We start from the raw sequence: 19,034 nt of genomic DNA, 5'->3' as shown, positions 1-19,034 counted from the left end.
GAGACTTCCCAGAGTAACCCACACCTCCGCCCAGAGCCCTTCCTTCCGGGCGGGCTGGGAGCCGCGAAAAGAGACTTGGTAGACACCGACCCTCATTCATAACACAAATATTTCCGTGCGCCACTCCGTGCGGGGCGTTGCGCTGGCCCTGATGAATCAGACTGGGCCCATGCTCCGGGCGCGAGAGCACCACTCGGCAGCCCCTACACCCCACCCCAACCCGGGGAAACCCAGGTCTTCCCAACCCTGCGTGAGGAGGGGTGTGGGAGGAGCTTAAGCTTTCGCCCTACCCCTCACCTTCCGGGGCATACCTCCAAAGCCCCGCCCCTTCAAGGGCGTTCACGACTGCCCCGTAAAGTAGGGAACATTCTTTACTCCTTAACTGCCCGCCTCTGTCTTTACGACAGACCGTATTCTATCCCGCCAATATGGCGTCCCCCATTTAGGAGGCGGCCGTGGTTTCTACCCAGATGGCCGGGGGCAGTACTGAGCTCGGGCAGTTGTTTGTGTAGCCCGAAGCGCAGAAAGCTGCAGTTAAAGTGCATTTCTGGTCACGGTTCCAGGAACTCATCCTTCTCTGAGGGTCAGGAGTTGCCGCTTCCTTCTAGTTCCTCCTCTGCCCCTGGTTTGTTCCCCGCGCCACCTCCGGACACCCCCAAGTCCCTGACACTCCCAGACTCAAACTATGAGCCTTCGGCAGCTGCTCTTGCGCTTGCCCCGTTATCTCGGGGTGTCGGGTTCCCCGCGTCGCTTGTCCCCGTCCCTCGATACCATCTCCTCGGTGGGCTCTTGGCGTGGTCAGTCCTCAAGGTCCCCGGCCCACTGGAACCAAGTGGTGTCAGAGGCGGAGAAGATCGTGGGCTATCCCACGTCTTTCATGAGCCTCCGCTGTCTGCTGAGCGACGAACTCAGCAACATCGCTATGCAGGTGCGGAAACTGGTGGGGACTCAGCACCCTCTGCTTACCACGGCCAGGTGAGCTATACTCCTCTCCTCTTGACACACTCGCACCCGCTCGAGTCCTTTTTTCTGGCCGACACTCCCTGCGTTGCTCAGACTGGCCCCCTGCTTATTTCTTTTTACCCCTTCCTTTCCTTAGCTCTCCTGAATATTTGATGTTGTCTCTTCTCTAGTCCACTCACCTTAACTTTCTTCCTCCATTTGCTCAGCTAAGCGGATAAGTGGTTTTCTTTTGAGAAACACTTGTACTCTTCGTGTTTTTGCTTCTCAATTATCAAGGGCAAAGATGCCTCAGTGAGTTGTAGAGAAATCGAGTAGGGATGTGGGTCTGAGTCACTTTCTAGAAACGGTCTTTTTAAAATGGGATTTTAGATTGATTTTCGGTTCCGCACTGTTCAAGTGGTTGCCACCAGAAAAAATGGAAAGGAGGAGATATGCTGAAGGTAGACGGTTCTTTCCAACGAATATCCCAGGCTTAAAGTAGGAATCTATCCAGTCAGTAGTCACTATCCTCTTGGGACTTTTATCACTTATGCTGAACTATTGTGAAACTTACCATTAGGATTTTAAGACCACAATTTATGCTTCCAGTAAAAACAAACGAACAAAACCCTTTTTTATTTGTAAATAATTTAAAGCATGTTGAAAATTTGCAAGAATAAAAATAGTACAAAGAACACACCTGCATATCTTTTAATCAGATTCCCTATTCTGAACATATATACATACTATTTACATGTATATCTAAAATACACACATTTTTAATGACTCATTTGAGAGTCGATTGCCTACATCGAGGTCCTTTATGCCTAAATACTTAATCGTGTATTTCCTAAGAATAGAAATATTCTTTATAGTAATCAATTTAAACACATTAAATATTGATATAATACTTTATACCATTGATATCCCAGTTTTTTTAATTGACCCAGAAATGTCCTTTATAGTATTCTTCCCTTTCTAGTACAGGATCTAGCCTAGGATCACATATTACAGTTAGTTGTCGTGTCTCTTTCATCTCCTTCAACTGGGAACATTTCCACAGCTCTTGCTTTTGTGGGTAGAGCTGTAGTTCTCAGATGGGGCAGTTTTGCTCCCTAGGGGAACACTTGGTAGTATATGGAGATGTCATACCTGGGGCATGCTATTGGCATTTAGTAGGTAAAGGCCAGGGAACACCCTATAATGCCCAGCGCAGCCCTACAATGAAGAATTATGGGCCTCCCAATGTCAATAGTACCAAGGTGGAGAAACCCTGGACAGAAATTATCTTCTTTCCCCCATTTTCCTTTTTTTAATTAAACTTTTACTTTGAGGTAATTGTAGATTCACATGCTGTTGGAAGAAATAATACAGAGAGATCCAATGTATCCTTTATCCAGTTTCTCCCAATGGTAAATTCTTGCACAACTGTAGTACAATATCACAAGTAGATTATTGAAATTGATATAGTCAAGTCACTACAAGGATCCCTTACATTGCCCTTTTATAGCCACCCCCACTTTCCTTGCTCACCCTCTTGCTATAATTTTTTGAGACACCTGTCATTTCTTTGTTACTACAGAGGTGACCAAATAGCAATAATAAAGTGATTTTACTTGTTGGCATTGTTTCCAATATCAGGAATGTCATGAGTGGGCTAAACCTGTCCTGTGTATGTTAATTCTCTGTAGATGTAATTCTCTGTGGAATGTTAATTCTCTGTAGATTTTAGATGATATGCACTCAAAACACACACACACACACACACACACGTACTTACATGTTTTAAAGTTTAGTAATAAAACTAATGAGCTTACCATCCAATTTAAAAACTGTAACTACCAATCCTTTTGAAATTATCTGTACTCCCCAGTCCATGTCCCTGAACTCCAGTGTATTGGATTTTGTGTTTATTTTTCCTTTTTAAAAGTTATATTGGTGTTTCTCTAAATAATAACATGTTAAATTTTGCTCACTTTTGAAATTTATAAATATGGTAGTTTATTGCTTGTAGTCTGCTATGCTTACTTTTATCCATAATTGTTCCTAAGATTCATCCATGTCGTGTTTAATTATAAGTCATGAGTTTTTACTCATGATGTATGTTTTCACTCATGGTGTATGAAATCCTATTGTGTGAGTATGCCACAGCCTTCTTTCAGTCAGCATTTGGGTGGTGTGCATTTTGTGTTATGAAAAATGCTGCGGTGAATGTGCTTCACGTGTCTCCAGGTGTACTTATCTTGAGAGAATAGATGGAGGAGGAGTGTATGCATGTGTTCAGTTTTATTCAGCTTTAGTAAATAATAGCAAATTGTTTTCCAGAGTGATTGTACCAGCTGACACTCTCACGAGCAATGTCTGAGTTCAGATTACTCCATGTTCTCGTAGCACTAGAACCTTGAAGTTTCTTAAATTTGCTAATCAAATACTGTGTTTCACTGTGTGTGGTGGGAATGGTGGTGTTAGTAGTGGTAGGGTTTGTAGTAAGTAGTACAGTGCATCATGCGTATTATTGTCTTTGTAGTAAAACGTTGAAGTGAAAAGGGCAGAGCTGGAAAAGGCCCTATTAATGTGTATATTGTGAGAATTGTAGTTCATCTACTTAGTTGCCAGAGCATCAGATGGGTTGTTGGAGAAGATCCCTTCTGAAGCCACCAGAGACACACTAGATGAAAGCTTAATAAGACTAATGGCTCTAACAATTTCCTGGTTGTAGCCTGCCCTGCCTGCCCAATACCATACTACAATGAAAGAATTGGAGAGGAACAAAATAATTAAGTTGCATCAAAGGTGTTGTGGTAACATATATGAATTGTTTTATTTTGTGAGAAAGGAAAGAGCTAATGTGCGTATAGTTTTATGATACTTTGATAGTGTATCACAGATTATTTATTTAAACAGTCTGAACTCACAGGCAGTCAGTGAACAAAAAACTTTTGGGGAGGAAGTCCTGTATTTATCTGTTTTAGCAGTGGAGCAGGCATTTGATCCAAAGGGTAGGCAGACTGTGATTTTTGTAAATTATAGCTAAAAACATGGATTAAGCAATTATTTTTTTTTAATGATGTACATCTTGCTTTGTTGAAATCTTATCAGCAAAGCATTGATAATTAAGAGGAAGATTCTGTATGTTAGCCAAGGACAGAAAGACCCCTTGTAGTTGATTTAGTTAGACATAGGAAACTGGACTTGGTAAATTCCTTTATAGTTTCTTTTATATTTTGGGTTTCTATTCTTTACTTAAATCAATATTCTAACCCCTTGGGTCATTTTACTTTTTGTTTAAATCTACACGGTATGTTAAAGATGAATCATGTCTAATACCCTAAAATTTAAGTGAAGGGTGTCATTTTTGGCAAACAGCAGGAGAAAAAAAGGAAAAAAGGAAATCACCATAATTTATTATTCACTACCTTCTCTTCCTTTACCGTCTCATCAAGAAAAGGAAAAAGAGCCTAGAAGTGTACTCTAATAGATTCAGAAGTGAGATTAAATTTAAAATCTTGGGGCGCCTGGGTGGCATAGTTGGTTAAGCACCAGACTCTTGATTTCAGCTCAGGTCATGATCTGAGCCCCGTGTGAGCTCTGTGCTCGGATCTTATTACTAGGAACAGTGTAGCAATTCGCTAATTTTTTTACCCTTGTTCTTGTAGATTTCCTAGGATTTTTATATTGTGAACTCCAATTAGATTTAAAAAATCCTCAATTAGCTCAATGCTCTGAAGCTTATGGAGGAATATAAAGACGTCTAAAACATGGACCATGTTCCCTGATAAACAGACATTGTGTTGGACTCGAGTATGTTTACAACTGTCTACCAGAGGAAATAAATGACTTGTGGTAAATGAGTAGTGGCAATATATTAGCTATTTCATTCAGAGATACTGAAGTGTCCTGGAATAGTAGAGAATCTTTCATGAAGAAATTGGGATGTCCTTAGGATGGGTGGAGAGAAATTACATGGGTAGGGGTACCTGGGTGTCTCAGCTGGTTAAGTGGATGCCTTCAGCTTAGGTCATGATTTCAAGGTCCTGGGATTGAGCCCTGTGTTGGGCCCAGAGGGGAGTTTGCTTCTCCTTCTTACTCTCCCTCTGTGCTTTCTGTCTCTCTCTTTCTTTCTCTCTCTTTCAAATAAATAAATTAAATCTTTAAAAAAATTACATGGGTAATATTTTAGGGTGGTAGTAGTATATTACATATTGTTTCCTTTGTGATTCTTTTTTCTCCTTTCTTCCTTAGGCTGTCATACTTCTACTGGGTATAGGGGGGACCTGAAAAGCAAGTGCAGTAAAGTAAAATGAGCAGCAAGAAAGGAACTAGAATAGCTAAAACAATGTTAGAAGAAAAAAAAAAAGAAAGTAGGAGGAATCATTGTACCTAATGTTAGGTCTTAGATATAATTTCATTGATCAAGACAGTGTGGTATTGGTAGAGGAATAGACAGATCGATGAAACAGAATAGAGAACCCAGAAATAGATCAACACAAATATGCCCAATTGATTTTTGACAAAGGTGCAAAAGCAATTCAATGGAGGGAGAATAGTCTTTCCAACAAGGTGCTGGAATGATTGGACATCACTGGCGAAAAAAATGAACCCTGACCTAAACCTTAAAAAAAAAAAAAAGGAAAATGGATACCTGTGAGATCCATGTAAAATGAATTTGAATGTGAAATGTAAAACTGTATAACTTTTAGAAGAAAACATAGGAAAACATCTCCAGGATCTGGGGCTAGGCAGACAGTTACTAGACATAACACCAAAACCCCATTTCATAAGAGAAAATAATCAGCAATTCGACTTCATCAAATTTGGAGTCTTTGCTCTGTAAAAGACCCTCTTAATAGAATGAAAACATTAGCCAGAGATTAGGAGAATATATTTGTAAATCAAATATCTGAAGGACTTGTATCCAGAATATGCAAAGAACTCTCTAAACTCAGTGGTAAAAAAGTAAACAATACAATTAGAAAATGAGCAAAAAGAGCCTGTAAAGATGACAGGTAAGTATGTGAAAAGGTGGCAGGTAAGCATATGTAACATTAGCCATTAGAAAAATGTAAATTAAAACCATGATGAGATAACTGCTACTTACCTATTAGACGAGCTAAAATATAAAGTACTGACAATCTGACGTCCTTGTAAAGATGCAGAGGAATGAAACTAGATTTCTTTTAACATTGCTGATGGGAATATAAAAATGGTACAGCCACACTGAGAAACAGCTTGGCAGTTTCTTATAAAATTAAACGTATACTTCCCATACAACCCAACAATCGCACTCCAGAGAATTTATTCCAGAGAAGTAAAAACTTATGTCAAAACCTATACACAGATGTTTATGGCAACTTTATATGTAATAGCCAAAAACTGGAAATAACCCGAATATCATTCATTGGTGAATTGTTGAACAAATGGTGTTGCACGCATGCAATGAAACCCTGCTCAACAATGAAAATAACTGACCTATTTATTCATACAACAGTTTGAATGAATCTGGAAAGAATTATGGTAAATAGAATAAGTCAATCCACACTACTGGTGGGAATGTAAAAAGCCACTACAGAATACAGTATGGTGGTTCCTCAGAAAAAATTAAAGAAAGAATTCCCATGTGATCCAACAATTTCACTTCTGGGTATATAGCCAAAAAAATTGAAAGCAGGGTCTCAAAGAAATATCTGTTCACCCATGTTCATGGCAGCATTATTTGCAATAGCCTAGAGGTCGAAGCAACCCAGATGTCCATCAGTAGGTGAATGGATAAACAAAATATGGTGTACATATAATGGAATATTATTCAGCCTTAAAAAGGAAATTCTGGCACATGTTGCAACATGGTGAACCTTGAGGACATTATATTAAGTCAAATGAGCCAGTCACAAGAAGACAGATACTGTATGATTCCATTGATACGAGGTATCTAGAATGGTCACATTCAGAGAAAGTAAAATGGTGGTTGCCAGGGGCTGGAAGGAGGGAGAAATGGGAAGTTGTCATTTAAAGGATATAGAGTTTCAGTTTTTTAAGATGAAAAAGTTCTGGAGATTGGTTGCACAACATTGTGAATATACTGAACTGTACACTTAAAAATGGTTAAGATGGTAAATTTTATGTGTGTTTTACCACAAAGAAAAAGTCAATCTCAGAAGTTTATATATTGTTGAAAGGAAGAATTTCCTTTGCCCTTTAAGGTCCTTCTAGCTGGACTAAGAATCAAAATGACAGGCAGATTAACAGGAGAAAATCAAATGTAATAGCGTATGTATGGGGAATCCACATAGACATGAAATTCCAAAGAAATGAAGCAAGGAGATGGTTATAGGAGCTGAGGAGAGGGGTAGGGGCCTGGGTATTACAAAGGGGAGAAAGACCATTAGCAGGAAGGTGAAAGGAGATGTTTGGAAAACAAATTTTGCCTATTATTCAGGTAAGTTTCTTAGGTAAAAAGGAATCTCTGTTAATAGCTCTCTTCCTGGAATGAGCATGCAGTTGAGGGGGAGGTAAAGAGTTTTTCCTTGATCTGCTGGGTGTAGATTGCTTTTAACTCAAAATAATGTTCATGCCAAAGTAGCCAGTCTTGGGATAGCCTGCCCTTGACCCCCTACAATACTGTATGATTCCATTTATACAACATTCTCAATATGACAAAACTATAGAGATGGAGAACAGTTTAATGCTTGCTAGAGTCAGGGACAGTGTGGGGAGCAGGGAGGGTGTAAATACAAAGAGGTATGTTGTGGTGATGGAACATTTCAATATCTTGATTTTAATAGTGGTTACATGAATCTATACATGGGATAAAGGTGCTTAGAACTATGTACACCTACACATACAAATGAATATAGGTTAAGGAAAATGCTGAAAATAGATAAGGCTGTGGTTTTTTCTTTTTTAAAAGATTTATGTATTTTTTTTTTTTTTTTGAGAGAGCAGGGGGATGGGGCAGAGGGAGAGAATCCAAGCAGACTCCATACTGAGTGCAGAGCCCTACGTGGGGCTTGCTCTCACGATCCATGAGATCATGACCTGAGCCAAAACCAAGAGCCATACACTTAACTGACTGAGCCACTCAGACTCCCTAGGTCTGTAGTTTTGTTAACACTAGTGTACCAATGTTAATTTTTGGTTTTCATACTGTATTATAGCTGACTACTGAGGAAGGCCAGATGAAGGATCCATAGGACTCTATACTATTTTTGTAACTTTCTGCAAGTCTGTAATTATTTCATTATTTTAAAAAGCTGAAAAGAATCACTTTGAATTGAGAGAGAGAATGAATGAGTGAATGAACCAGCAAACAAGCAGTAGGCCTGGGAGACGGGACACCTGCATGTTCTAGTTTCATCTTTGTCAGTAGGTAACAGTATGACCCTAGGCAAGTTATTCCATGTTTTCTGGGCTTTCATTTCCTCAGCAATGAAGTAAGGAGTTTGAATAAATGATTTCCAAAGGTGTTGCCATTTCTAGACTAGTACAGAAATTAGCGTTGTAATTGAATATGGCAGGTAAGGGAGCCATTGTCATTTCTCAAGCAGGGAATCAGCAGATTGGATGCAATGTGGTAACACAAATCTATAGTCCTTTTCCTATTATTTTAAAATCCTAAAGACTCAGAAAACAGAATGTTTTTCCAGGCTCATAAATCTGACCTGAACTGATGTGAGATTATTTATAGTCTTTCTTTATTCCACTTAATGTGAATATTCATGCATTTTGCTGCAGAAATATTCATGTGTTTGATTATAGGGTGCTGCCCCAGATCCTGCTGGAGTGCTGGGTAAAATGCACTTTGCTAAAATCAGAAAAATTTTGAATTGGTTTCAGGGACTTTGGTTGATGGATTGTGGACCTGTCCAAGCTGGACAGTGGGCTGTAGTATGGAATAGAAGCCCCAGTATGTGACGTAGATTGGTAATGTGGAGGTTGAAAGTAGCAACAGTGCATCAACCCTCACTTCCTCACAACCTGTACCCTATGGTTCATTATTTTCTTGCTGATTAAATGTGATTATCCACTTGTGCAATATATATATATATATTTTTTTATTTTTAATCATTTAAATTTCTGTATAAATCATTACAGATCTCCCTTATTATCTGAAAGTAGAGCATTCCTATGAAACCTTCCATAAGCCAAAATGGCATCAAGCAAAAGAAGCAATTACCATTAATTTATATGGAAATTTTTTTGAGTGTTCCCAGACCCAAAAAATAATCTCCCTTCAGCTTTTTTTGATACCTTAGGACACATCTTGCTAACGAATTCACAAAATAAATTGAGATAAAGCACAGATGCTCACAGACATGGTTCAAAGCTACAGCAGTTTGATGCTGAGATGCTGAGTGTAGTTCCCAAGGAAGGAGCTTGGCGGTGCCACTCTCGCTGCTTGGGGTGCACACTGCTTCCGTAACGGCTCACTGCAAAACAAACATTGAACGCTATTTTTGCTTTTTGCGCTTTTTCATAAAAGTGAAAATCCTCTTTGTATTTCTTTTGGTTAGTGAAAGTGTACTAATGTATGCCTTTTGTAAAGCAAAGTGGCTTTAACATGAACTTTTGAAAGGCAGGGGATACCCGTATTATTTTGTTTGAAGTACTTTTAGTTTTATATATACCTACTGTCAAGAACTTAAATGCTCTTAATAATCATATGGAGGACACTTTATTGTTTCTAAGGTAATGACATACTTTTCTCATATAGAATTAAATTTTTGTTTATACATAGTTGATTTCATTGAGCAATATGGCCTTATTTGTTTTCATTGATTACTGTTGACATAATTGGCTTTTAGGATTACATTTTTGTTTAAATACTCTTTTTACTTTTGCCTTGATCTCTATTGCACATTTAGATAGATAGGATTAATTTAATATGCATTTAGTGGAGACAAATTATGACATTTCATCTCTCTCTAAGGGGGTGTTGATTCCTTGGCAGAGACTTTTTATTCCTGACTGAGTTCACTACAGTTACTTGGCTACCTATAAAACCTTATTAGTCTTTTCTACATGTTAAAATTCTTCAGAGATCTTTGAATTTATTATTAGAAATTTAATTTTAGTCTCTTCCATGTTTACAAAAGACCCTTTCTAGATTCAGTTATGTAATTACTGACTGAAAACCTACATTACTTATGAAGGACTTTTTTTTTTTTTTTGGATGACTAGGAGAAAATTAAAAATTTTAATTCATTCCACAAATATTTGAGGTGCTCTTGGCATGGAATGTACAAACAAGAATAAGACACAGTTGCTTCCCTTCAGGAATTCATCAGAGATGGTATAGTGAGCGTGAGCTCTAGAATCAGACTGTTTAGATTTATATCCCGTCTCTACCACTACCAAGCTGTGTGATCTCGGGCTATTTCCTTAACCTCTTTGTGTTTTAGTGTCCTCATTTCTAAAATGAGGATAATAATAGTACCCATATCTTAGGGTTTTATGAAGATTAAATGGGTAAATATAGGTAAAGTGCTTTGAACAGTATCTGGCACATAGAAAGTATCCAAATGTTAGCAATTTTCATTATTATTGGAAATTCATTTTAGTGGGGAGATGTGCAAATAGTGAGAGTACCTTGGGATAAATTCTGTAGTATTGTGAACAATATGCTGTAGAGACAGAGAGGTTTAAAAAAAATCTCTACAGAAAATTGAAGACTTTGAAAGATGAGATGACCTAAGAGTTGGGTCACGTTGAATGAAAAGGAAATGATCCAGGCAGGAAAATAAATTAAAACAGAAGAAGTTGCTTAGCCAGGGGTAGGGAAGTAGTAGTTTGATGTGGGCTGAACATGGGATGGGATGAGACAAAAAGGATAGGTTGAACATACATGTCTGCTTCTGCCAAGACAGAGTAACCAATGCCAAACTTTACCTTCCACTGTAAACAAATAGGAAACAGGACAAAAAATATGAAACAATTGTGTCCTTGGAGTACAAGGCAGTACAGGATTGTGATTCCTATGAAAGGGAAAACAGATGAGGTGAGAACTATCACTCTGGCTTTGTACTGGAAAATACCTATTTTCCAAATAGCAACACATAGAGGGGGAACTCAAGCAGAGGATGGTGAGTATTGGTGAGTTTGAGGCAGATCAGATTTTGGGGGAGTGGAGGCAGCTGGAATTTGTGGGGCAGAATACAGAAGAAGAGGGAGTATACAAAGAAAGGCTCCAGAAATCTGAGGTGCCCAGTTGAGTCAATTGTTGAAGGATAAGCAGCACATGCATAGGATGAAAATCTATGAGGCTGGGGAGCTATAAGTTGTACAATTCTCAGAGTTTTCACAGGACTGGGAGGCATTTGAGTTCCAACTGGACATTATGGGAAGACTTTGTTGAACAGCCAGGCACTCAGTGTAGACCCCAGAAAATTATGCCTTAGTCATAGGGATAAACCAACTTTAGAGCTCAGCCTGCTCCAGAACCTCCCTACCAAAGTGAAGCAGCAAGTCTCAAAAAGATCAAGCTGACCCAAAAGTAATTGAACTGCCAGCCAGAGCACGCCAAAACTCTTAAAAGGAAGACGATAAAATCCAGACACTCAACAACACAATATAACAATATCCAACATCTAATTAAACATTACAGGCCATTTCAAGAAGCAGGAAAATATGACACATACCAGGAGAAAAATAAGTCAATAGAAACAGATCTGTAAGACACAGATGATGGAATCAGCAGACAAGACTTATTATAAATATGCTCAAGTTTTTATTTTTATTTATTTATTTTAACTTTGAAAACATTTTTAAATTTAAATTCAATTAACATATAATGTATTATTGGTTTCAGAGATACAGGTCTGTGATTCATCAGTCTTATATAATGCTCATTACATCACATGCCCTCCTTAATGTCCATCACCCAGTTACCCCATCCCTCCACCCCTATCCCCTCCAGCAACCCTCAGTTTGTTTCCTGTAGTTAAGAGTCTTTTATGGTTTGTCTCCCTCTCTGGTTTCGTCTTGTTTTATTTTTTTCCTCTCTTCCCCTATGATCCTCTGTTTTGTTTCTTAAATTCCACATATCAGTGAGATCATATGATAATTGTCTTTCTCTGATTGACTTATTTTGCTTAGCATATACCCTCTAGTTCCACCCACATTGTTACAAATGGCAAGCTTTCTTTTTTTTATGGCTGCATAATATTCTGTTGTATATATATAACCACATCTTCTTTATCCATTCATCAATCGATGGACACCTGGGCTCTTTCCATAGTTTGGCTATTGTGGACATTGCTGCTATAAACATTGGGGTGCAGGTGCCCCTTTGAATCACTACATTTGTATCTTTGGGGTAAATACCCAGTAATGCAATTGCTGGGTCATAGGGTACTTTATTTCCAATTTTTTTAGGAACCTCCATACTATTTTCCAGAGTGGCTGCACCAGCTTGCATTCCCACCAATAGTGTAGGGGGGTTCCTCTGCTCAAGTTTTTAAAAGAAAACATGGATAATGATAAAAGTGATAGAAAAAATATATGTCAAGAATAATATCTGTAACTGAAAGTTCAGTATGTAAAAGGAAAAAAATTATCTGGATTGGCTCAACAGCAGATTAGACCCTGAAGAAGAAAAGGTAAGTGAACTGAAGACATAGCAACAGGTACCCTTTTCAATCTGATGCTGAGGCTCCATGGAAAATTATAGCTAATATTCTTAATAGTGAAAGACTGAATGTTTTCTAGGACAGGACTCAAGAGAAGGATATTTTTCTTACCTCTTTTGTTTAAAATTTTACCAGAAGTTCTAGCCAGTCAAGAAAAAGAATTTAAAGGTATTTTGGATTAGAAAAGAAAAGCAAGTCATAATTACTAAATAACATCACATGCTAGGAAATCCCTGAGAATTTACAAAAAAGCTACTAGAACTGATAAGTGAGTATAGCAAGCATAAGGCATATAATGTCAAAATATACAAACCAATTGTGTTTGCTTATATCAGCAATGAACAGTTGGAAAATGATTTGCAGAATGTTTGCAATAGTATCAAAAACATGAAATGCTGAGGGATAAATTTAACAAAATATAAACAAAGTCTGTACATTGAGAGCTATAAAACACTGATGAGGAAATCAACAGTGACCTAAATATACCCTGTTCATGGATTGGAAGAGTTAATATTATTAAAATGTCAGTTCTTCCCAAATTCATCCATAGATTTAACATAATCCCAATCAAAATTTCTACAGGTGATTTTTTTGTCAAAATTGTCCTAAAATTTGTGATTGCTAAGATCCACAATAGCTAAAACAATTTTGAAAAATAACCCTGTAATGCTAGCATTACATGATTTCAAAACTTCCTAGATAGCTACAATAAGCAAGACTATGAGGGATTGGTATACAGACAGGCATATACATCATTATGACTGAATATAGTTCTGAAATGGACCCACAACTCTATATGGTAATCCATTTGTGACAAAGGTAGCAAGTTCAGTGGGCAAAGGATAGTATTTTCAACAAATGGTGCTGGGGGGAAGTCTCATGCCATAAAGAACAGTGACCCTGAAATGGATCCTATACCTAAACATGAAAACTAAGATATGAAAATTCTGAAAGAAAGCACAGGAAAAAAAAATTGTGACTTTGAACTAAACAGAGAATTTTTAGAAAGCATGAAGTGTAAAAGAAAAAAAAGAAAAATTAGAGTTCATCACATTTTAAAACTGCACTTTTAAAAATGCTGTTAAGAAAATGGCAATGGGGCGCCTTGGTGGCTTAGTCAGTCGGTTGAGCATCCAACTCTTGGTTTCAGCTCAGGTCATGATCCCAAGGGTTGTGGAAATCAAGCCCCTCCTTGGGCTCCACACTCAGCAGAGAGTCTGCCTGAAGACTCCCTCCCTCTGCCGCTCCTCTTGGATATGTGCACTCTCTCCCTCTCTCTCTCTCTCTTAAATAAATAAATAAAAAAAAGGAAAGAACAGAAAACGGCAAGCCACAGAGTGGGAGAAAATATATACGTCTGAAAAAGGGCTAGAACATACAAAGAAGTCTTACAACTCAAGAAAACAATCAATTTAAAAATTGGAGAAGATTTGGACATTTTACCAGAGAACTTACCAAGAACTTACCTAGCCAATTAGTATGTGAAAACATGCTTAACATCATTTGTCACCTGGAAATGCAAAGTAAAACCAGAATGAGATGTACAACCGAGAATGGCTAACTTTAGGAAGTCTGACCATAAATGTTTGTGAGAATGTGGAGCAGCTGGAACTGTACTATACTGCTAATGGGACCGTAAAATAGTACAGTCACTTTGAAGAACTATTTGGTTGTTTGTGTTTTGTTTTGTTTTGTTTTGTTTTTTTTAAGTTAAGCATATCCTTGTACCTTATAATCCAGCAATCCCACTCCTGGGTTTTAAAATGATAGAGAATGGAAACGAATATGCAGTCAGAGATTTTAACACCATTATTCAGAGCAGTTTTATTTGCTGTAGCCATAAACTGGAAACAATCCAAATGTCTATCTAAGGTGAATGGAATATCCTTCAGAAAGAAAAAGGAATTGATTAATGATTCACTCAATAACATGGATAGATCTCAAGAACACTATGCAGAGTGAACGAAGGCAGATACAAAGGAGTGAATACCGTATGATTTTATTTACATGAAAAATCTAGAATAAGTAAAATTATAGTGACAGCATCCACTTTGTTGTTTTCTTGGGGCCGTAAAGGTGAACAAAGGAAATTTTAGGCTACTAGAAATGTATCATATCTTTATTGTGGTGGTGGTTACACAGATGTATACATTTGGCAAAACATTTTACCGTACACTTAAAATGGATACGTTTTATTGCCAGTGAGTGTTATTGAATGTGTCATATTTATTACTAAAGGGTGTTCCTTTGCATGGAATATAAGCAATTTGTTTATCAGTTCACCTTAAATGAACATTTTGATTGTTTCTAGCTTTTGGCTACTGTGAATAAAGCGCAATGAATTAAAGTTTTTTTAAAAATAAAAGAAAGGAAAAGTTGTAGCTAGATTTTGAGGTGCTTCTTTAGTGTTAAGATGTAATTTTATTTTGAGGTCAGTGGAAACCACTAAGGTTAAGTAGTAGAGAGACTTGAATAGATGTGTCTTTTGAAAGCTGACTTTCACAGCTGTGAAGGTTGTGGGTTGCAGAAAAAGAAAAACTGGAGGCAGGAAGACCTGGCAGAAGATTGCTATAATCTTCATTTCTCCCCCTACCCAGCTTTATCAGGGTGAATGGTCAAGTAAATTATATATATTGAAAGTGTACAACGTGATTATTTGATATATGTGTACATTGTAGAATGATTACCTCACATAGTTACCTTTGTGTGTGCCCGATGTGTGTGGTGAGAATGCTTAAGATCTACTCTCATAGTAGATTTCAAGTATACAGTAAAGTGTTATTAACTTAGTCACCAGGCTGTACATTAGATCCTCAGTACTTATTTTCTTATAAGCTTATACCTTTGACCAGCATCTTCCCATTTTTCCTACCCCCCAGTACCTGGTAATCATCATTCTGCTGTCTTTTTATATGGGTTGAGTTTGTCCCTCCCCCCCTTTTTTCAGATTCCACATTTAAGTGAGATCATACAGTATTTGTCTTTGTCTGGCTTATTTTATTTAGCATAATGTCCTCTGGGTTTATCCATGTTTTTGCAAATGGCAGGATTTCCTTCTTTCTCATGATTGAATAATATTCCACTGTGTGTGTATATTTATATATCACATATTCTTTATCATTTTTCAGTCGATGAACACTTAAGTTGTTCCCATATCTTGGCTTTCATGAATAATGCTGAACATGGGAGTATAGATATCACTTCAGGACAGTGTTTCCATTTCCTTCAGATAGATACCTAGAAGTGGGATTGCTGGATTGTGTGATAGTTCTATTTTTAATTTTTTCAGGATCCTCCATAATTCCATAATTATTTACATACCCATCAGAAGTGCACAAGAGTTTCCTTTTCTCCTCATCCTCACCAATACTTGTTATCTCTTGTCTTTCAGTAAAAGTCATTCTAACAGGTGTGGAGTGATATCTCATTGTAGTTTTGATTTACATTTCCCTAATGATTAGCGTTGAGCACCTTTTCATGTACTTGATCACCCTCTCTGTTTTCTTTGAGAAAATGTCTTTTCAGGTCTTTTGCCCATATTTTCATTGCATTATTATTGCTATTATTATTTTGCTATTGAGATATATGGTTTGCAGATATTTTCTTCCATTCCGTAGGCACCTTTTCATTGCATTGGTTGTTTCCTTTGCTGTACAGAAGCTTTCAGTTTGATGTAGTCTTACTTGTTTATTTTTTATTTTGTTGCCTTTGTTTTTAGTGTCATATTCAACAAATCATTGCTAAGACCAATGTCAAGGAGATTTTTACCGATTCTCTTTTGGAATTTTACAGTTTCAGGTCTTACAAATAAGTCTTTAATCTGCTTCAAGTTAATTTTTGTGAATGGCGTAAGACAGAGGTCCAGTTTCATCCTTCCATTCATTTCTTCTTTCAGCAGCTGGTCAAGTGTGTCCCCTAGTGGCCAGGTACTGTGCTTATTACCGGGGGATTCAAAGAACACAAGGCCCTGGACTGCATCTCCCCTACCCCTCAACATAATTTATATTCAAATAAGGGAAATAGATGCATAAAACAGTAAAAGTAATAAAATATTACACATGTTGGACTAAAAGTGTTTTCAAGTAAAATGAAGACACAAAGAATAGAGGGGTCCACTAGGCAGGGGGCTAATGAATCAAGAATGCTCAGTGAAATGACTTAAGTTACACGTTGAAAATTGAGAAGATATTCTTGGTGATTAAGGAATGATGAGGGTAGGGTATGAACTTGGGCAGTGGTGGTGGAGATGAGTTATAAAAAATGGATAAGGTACATTTGCAAAGTGGAGTTGACAAGACTTGGTAATTTTGAGAATAAGAGAACAGAGTTGAAGTAAGCTGAATAATTGAGTATGTTGAGGTACCGTTAATTGATAGAGGGTATACAGGATGAGAAGCATGTTTGGTACAGAGTAGAGGGGGAAATTTTGTAGATTTATTGAACTTGAAGTGTTTGTGGCATGTGGCGATGTCCAAAATGCAGTTAGAATGGGTCCAGTGCTTCTAATGGAAGTAGGCATGAACTGGAGTTGGAAGGTACGATTTGAAGCCATAGGGATTTATGATCTTTTAGGAAGGGGGTATAGAATAATGTCAGTGTTGTTTGGTTGCAAAGAAAGAAATTGATTTTGGATGACTTAAGCAAATACAAGAAATTTATTGGAAGGATACTAGGTAGATCACAGTTTTGAAGGGGGAGTTAAAAATCAGGCCTTAGGAAGAATGGAAACTGGGGAAGCTCTAAGGGTTATCAGAAGCACGGACTTAGGGACATTTCTCTGCAGTAGAGCACTGTTGCCAGGAAGTTTTGGCTCTGGCTGCCTTTTATCCTCATGGCTCCTCAAAGATCAAATTCCTGCAAAGGAGGATTAATTTGGCTTTTCTTTCATCTTACAACTGTGGTAGATCAGTTCCTTTACTGGCAGATGGTGTACTGTGAGCTGCCCTGCCTGTGTCATTGGCCTCTCCTTTGGTCTGTTAGGGGTAACTACTGTATTTCAGATCAACTCAAACCTCATAGAATAAGGGAAAGGAATTTCCTTGAAGGAGAGTGAAATGTTATGAGACAAAGGAAGAATAGGTTCTGGGCAGGACGCCCCCCCTTAATCCTGAGCTTAGTGGTCATAGAGTACCCTTCATGAAGCCATAGGTGCAGCTTGAGGGGTAGGTGGCATGTAGCAGGGTACAGTACACCGTTAGGGAGTGTAAATGATCTGATAGGCAACGTAATTGTGCCTTCAGATCCCATTTGGGCCTGCACCTGTTTTTCTTGAAGATGGCCTGCTGGAATTTAGAATTAAATGCATCCAGTAACAATTAATGATGAGCTACCAGATTGCATGGTCATATAATGTTGTTCTATTCAGTTTTCACCAGTCTACTAGTGAGCTCTTTTTCTCAAAAGGAAATAGTTACTTCATTTGCTTGCTGAAAGGGCCATGGCCTTGCTCCAAAACTGTTGGGGGACTGGGGTGTATTAATTGGGGCTTTTTTACAGGTTCAACACAACATTATTGTAGGTGGAAGCATCTTTTGACTTGTCTGTACAGTAAAGTTGTGGGGGAGGAGGGCGGTTTGTGCACCTGCTGTTCAAGGGGTGCCCCACCCAGAACCTGTTACCCCTTTGTCTCATATCAGCATCTCACCTTTCCTTTAGAAGTTTTAGAAATTTCCCCTAGAAATGCAGTGATTTTTATAAGGAAATGGAATTCATTCAGCTTCTACTTTGTACTTTTTACTATAATATTCCTTCTTCCTGAGCCGGGAGCCATTGTGGGATTTTGTCAGTTTGTGGGAGTATCTGAAGAGTAGGATGTGTTTGGGTCTCACAATGACTACTGTGAGAAGAGGCTGAGTTAGAATTCCACCTCTCTCGTGACTCCTAAATCGGCAGTCTGACCTGTGGACCAGTGATATTCTTAATTCCTAAGAATTAATGTTAGCTCAGAGCTAGTAGGTAATCATCCTCAAGGGCATTGGGTATTTCCTTTTCACCAGCTCATGATTACCTGGGTAAATGGCTGGTAGGTTCTTTGGGAAAAGGGAAGCCCATGGTGTAATCCTAATGAATTAGGATTCAGATACCCATGTCTCTCTCTTCTCATATTGCTCATTACCACTGTGTTGCCAACTTCTTTTCATCAATACTGTTGTATTCTATAATTATCCCTTCTTTATTCTTCTGCGGGAGTCAGAATTTCCCTGTGTGTGTGTAACACCTTAGAGGCCCTTTAGTTACCAAAAAATATTCATCTGTGCTTGTGGTTTGAAGAGTTTAATGAATGTTTTTCTAAAAATAGCTGCCTTGGAGTAGGTTTTTAAAATGGGCACTAGATGTTAACCGTTCAGTTAGTTGTTTCTTATTTAATACTTATTTGAAGTTCTAGATACAAATCTTCAGTTTATGGAGTGCAGCTGCATTTGCTTTTCTTCCAGTGACTCACCAAAGCTTACTCAAAGCCTTTCATTTTTT

The 19,034-nt window shown here is 38.0% G+C and overlaps 1 protein-coding gene across 4 annotated transcripts in view; it reads left to right on the top strand.

Annotated features, from left to right (window-relative positions):
- Positions 1-399: 399 nt before the first annotated feature.
- Positions 400-19,034, top strand: part of PDSS2 (decaprenyl diphosphate synthase subunit 2) — a 276,311-nt gene continuing 257,676 nt past the window's right edge. For 2 of the 4 annotated variants that reach the window (XM_034670924.1, XM_034670926.1), the window contains exon 1: positions 401-975. In XM_034670924.1, coding sequence (XP_034526815.1) covers positions 686-975 — 290 coding nt within the window. In that variant the 5' untranslated portion in view covers positions 401-685. Of the gene's footprint in view, positions 976-19,034 lie in introns of all 4 variants that reach the window. The other 2 variants (XM_034670923.1, XM_002917335.4) reach the window with 2 other exon arrangements.

The sequence above is a fragment of the Ailuropoda melanoleuca genome, chromosome 10 (genome assembly GCF_002007445.2).
Source record: "Ailuropoda melanoleuca isolate Jingjing chromosome 10, ASM200744v2, whole genome shotgun sequence".
NCBI lineage: Eukaryota > Metazoa > Chordata > Mammalia > Carnivora > Ursidae > Ailuropoda > Ailuropoda melanoleuca.
This window is presented reverse-complemented; position numbering and strand designations above follow the sequence as displayed.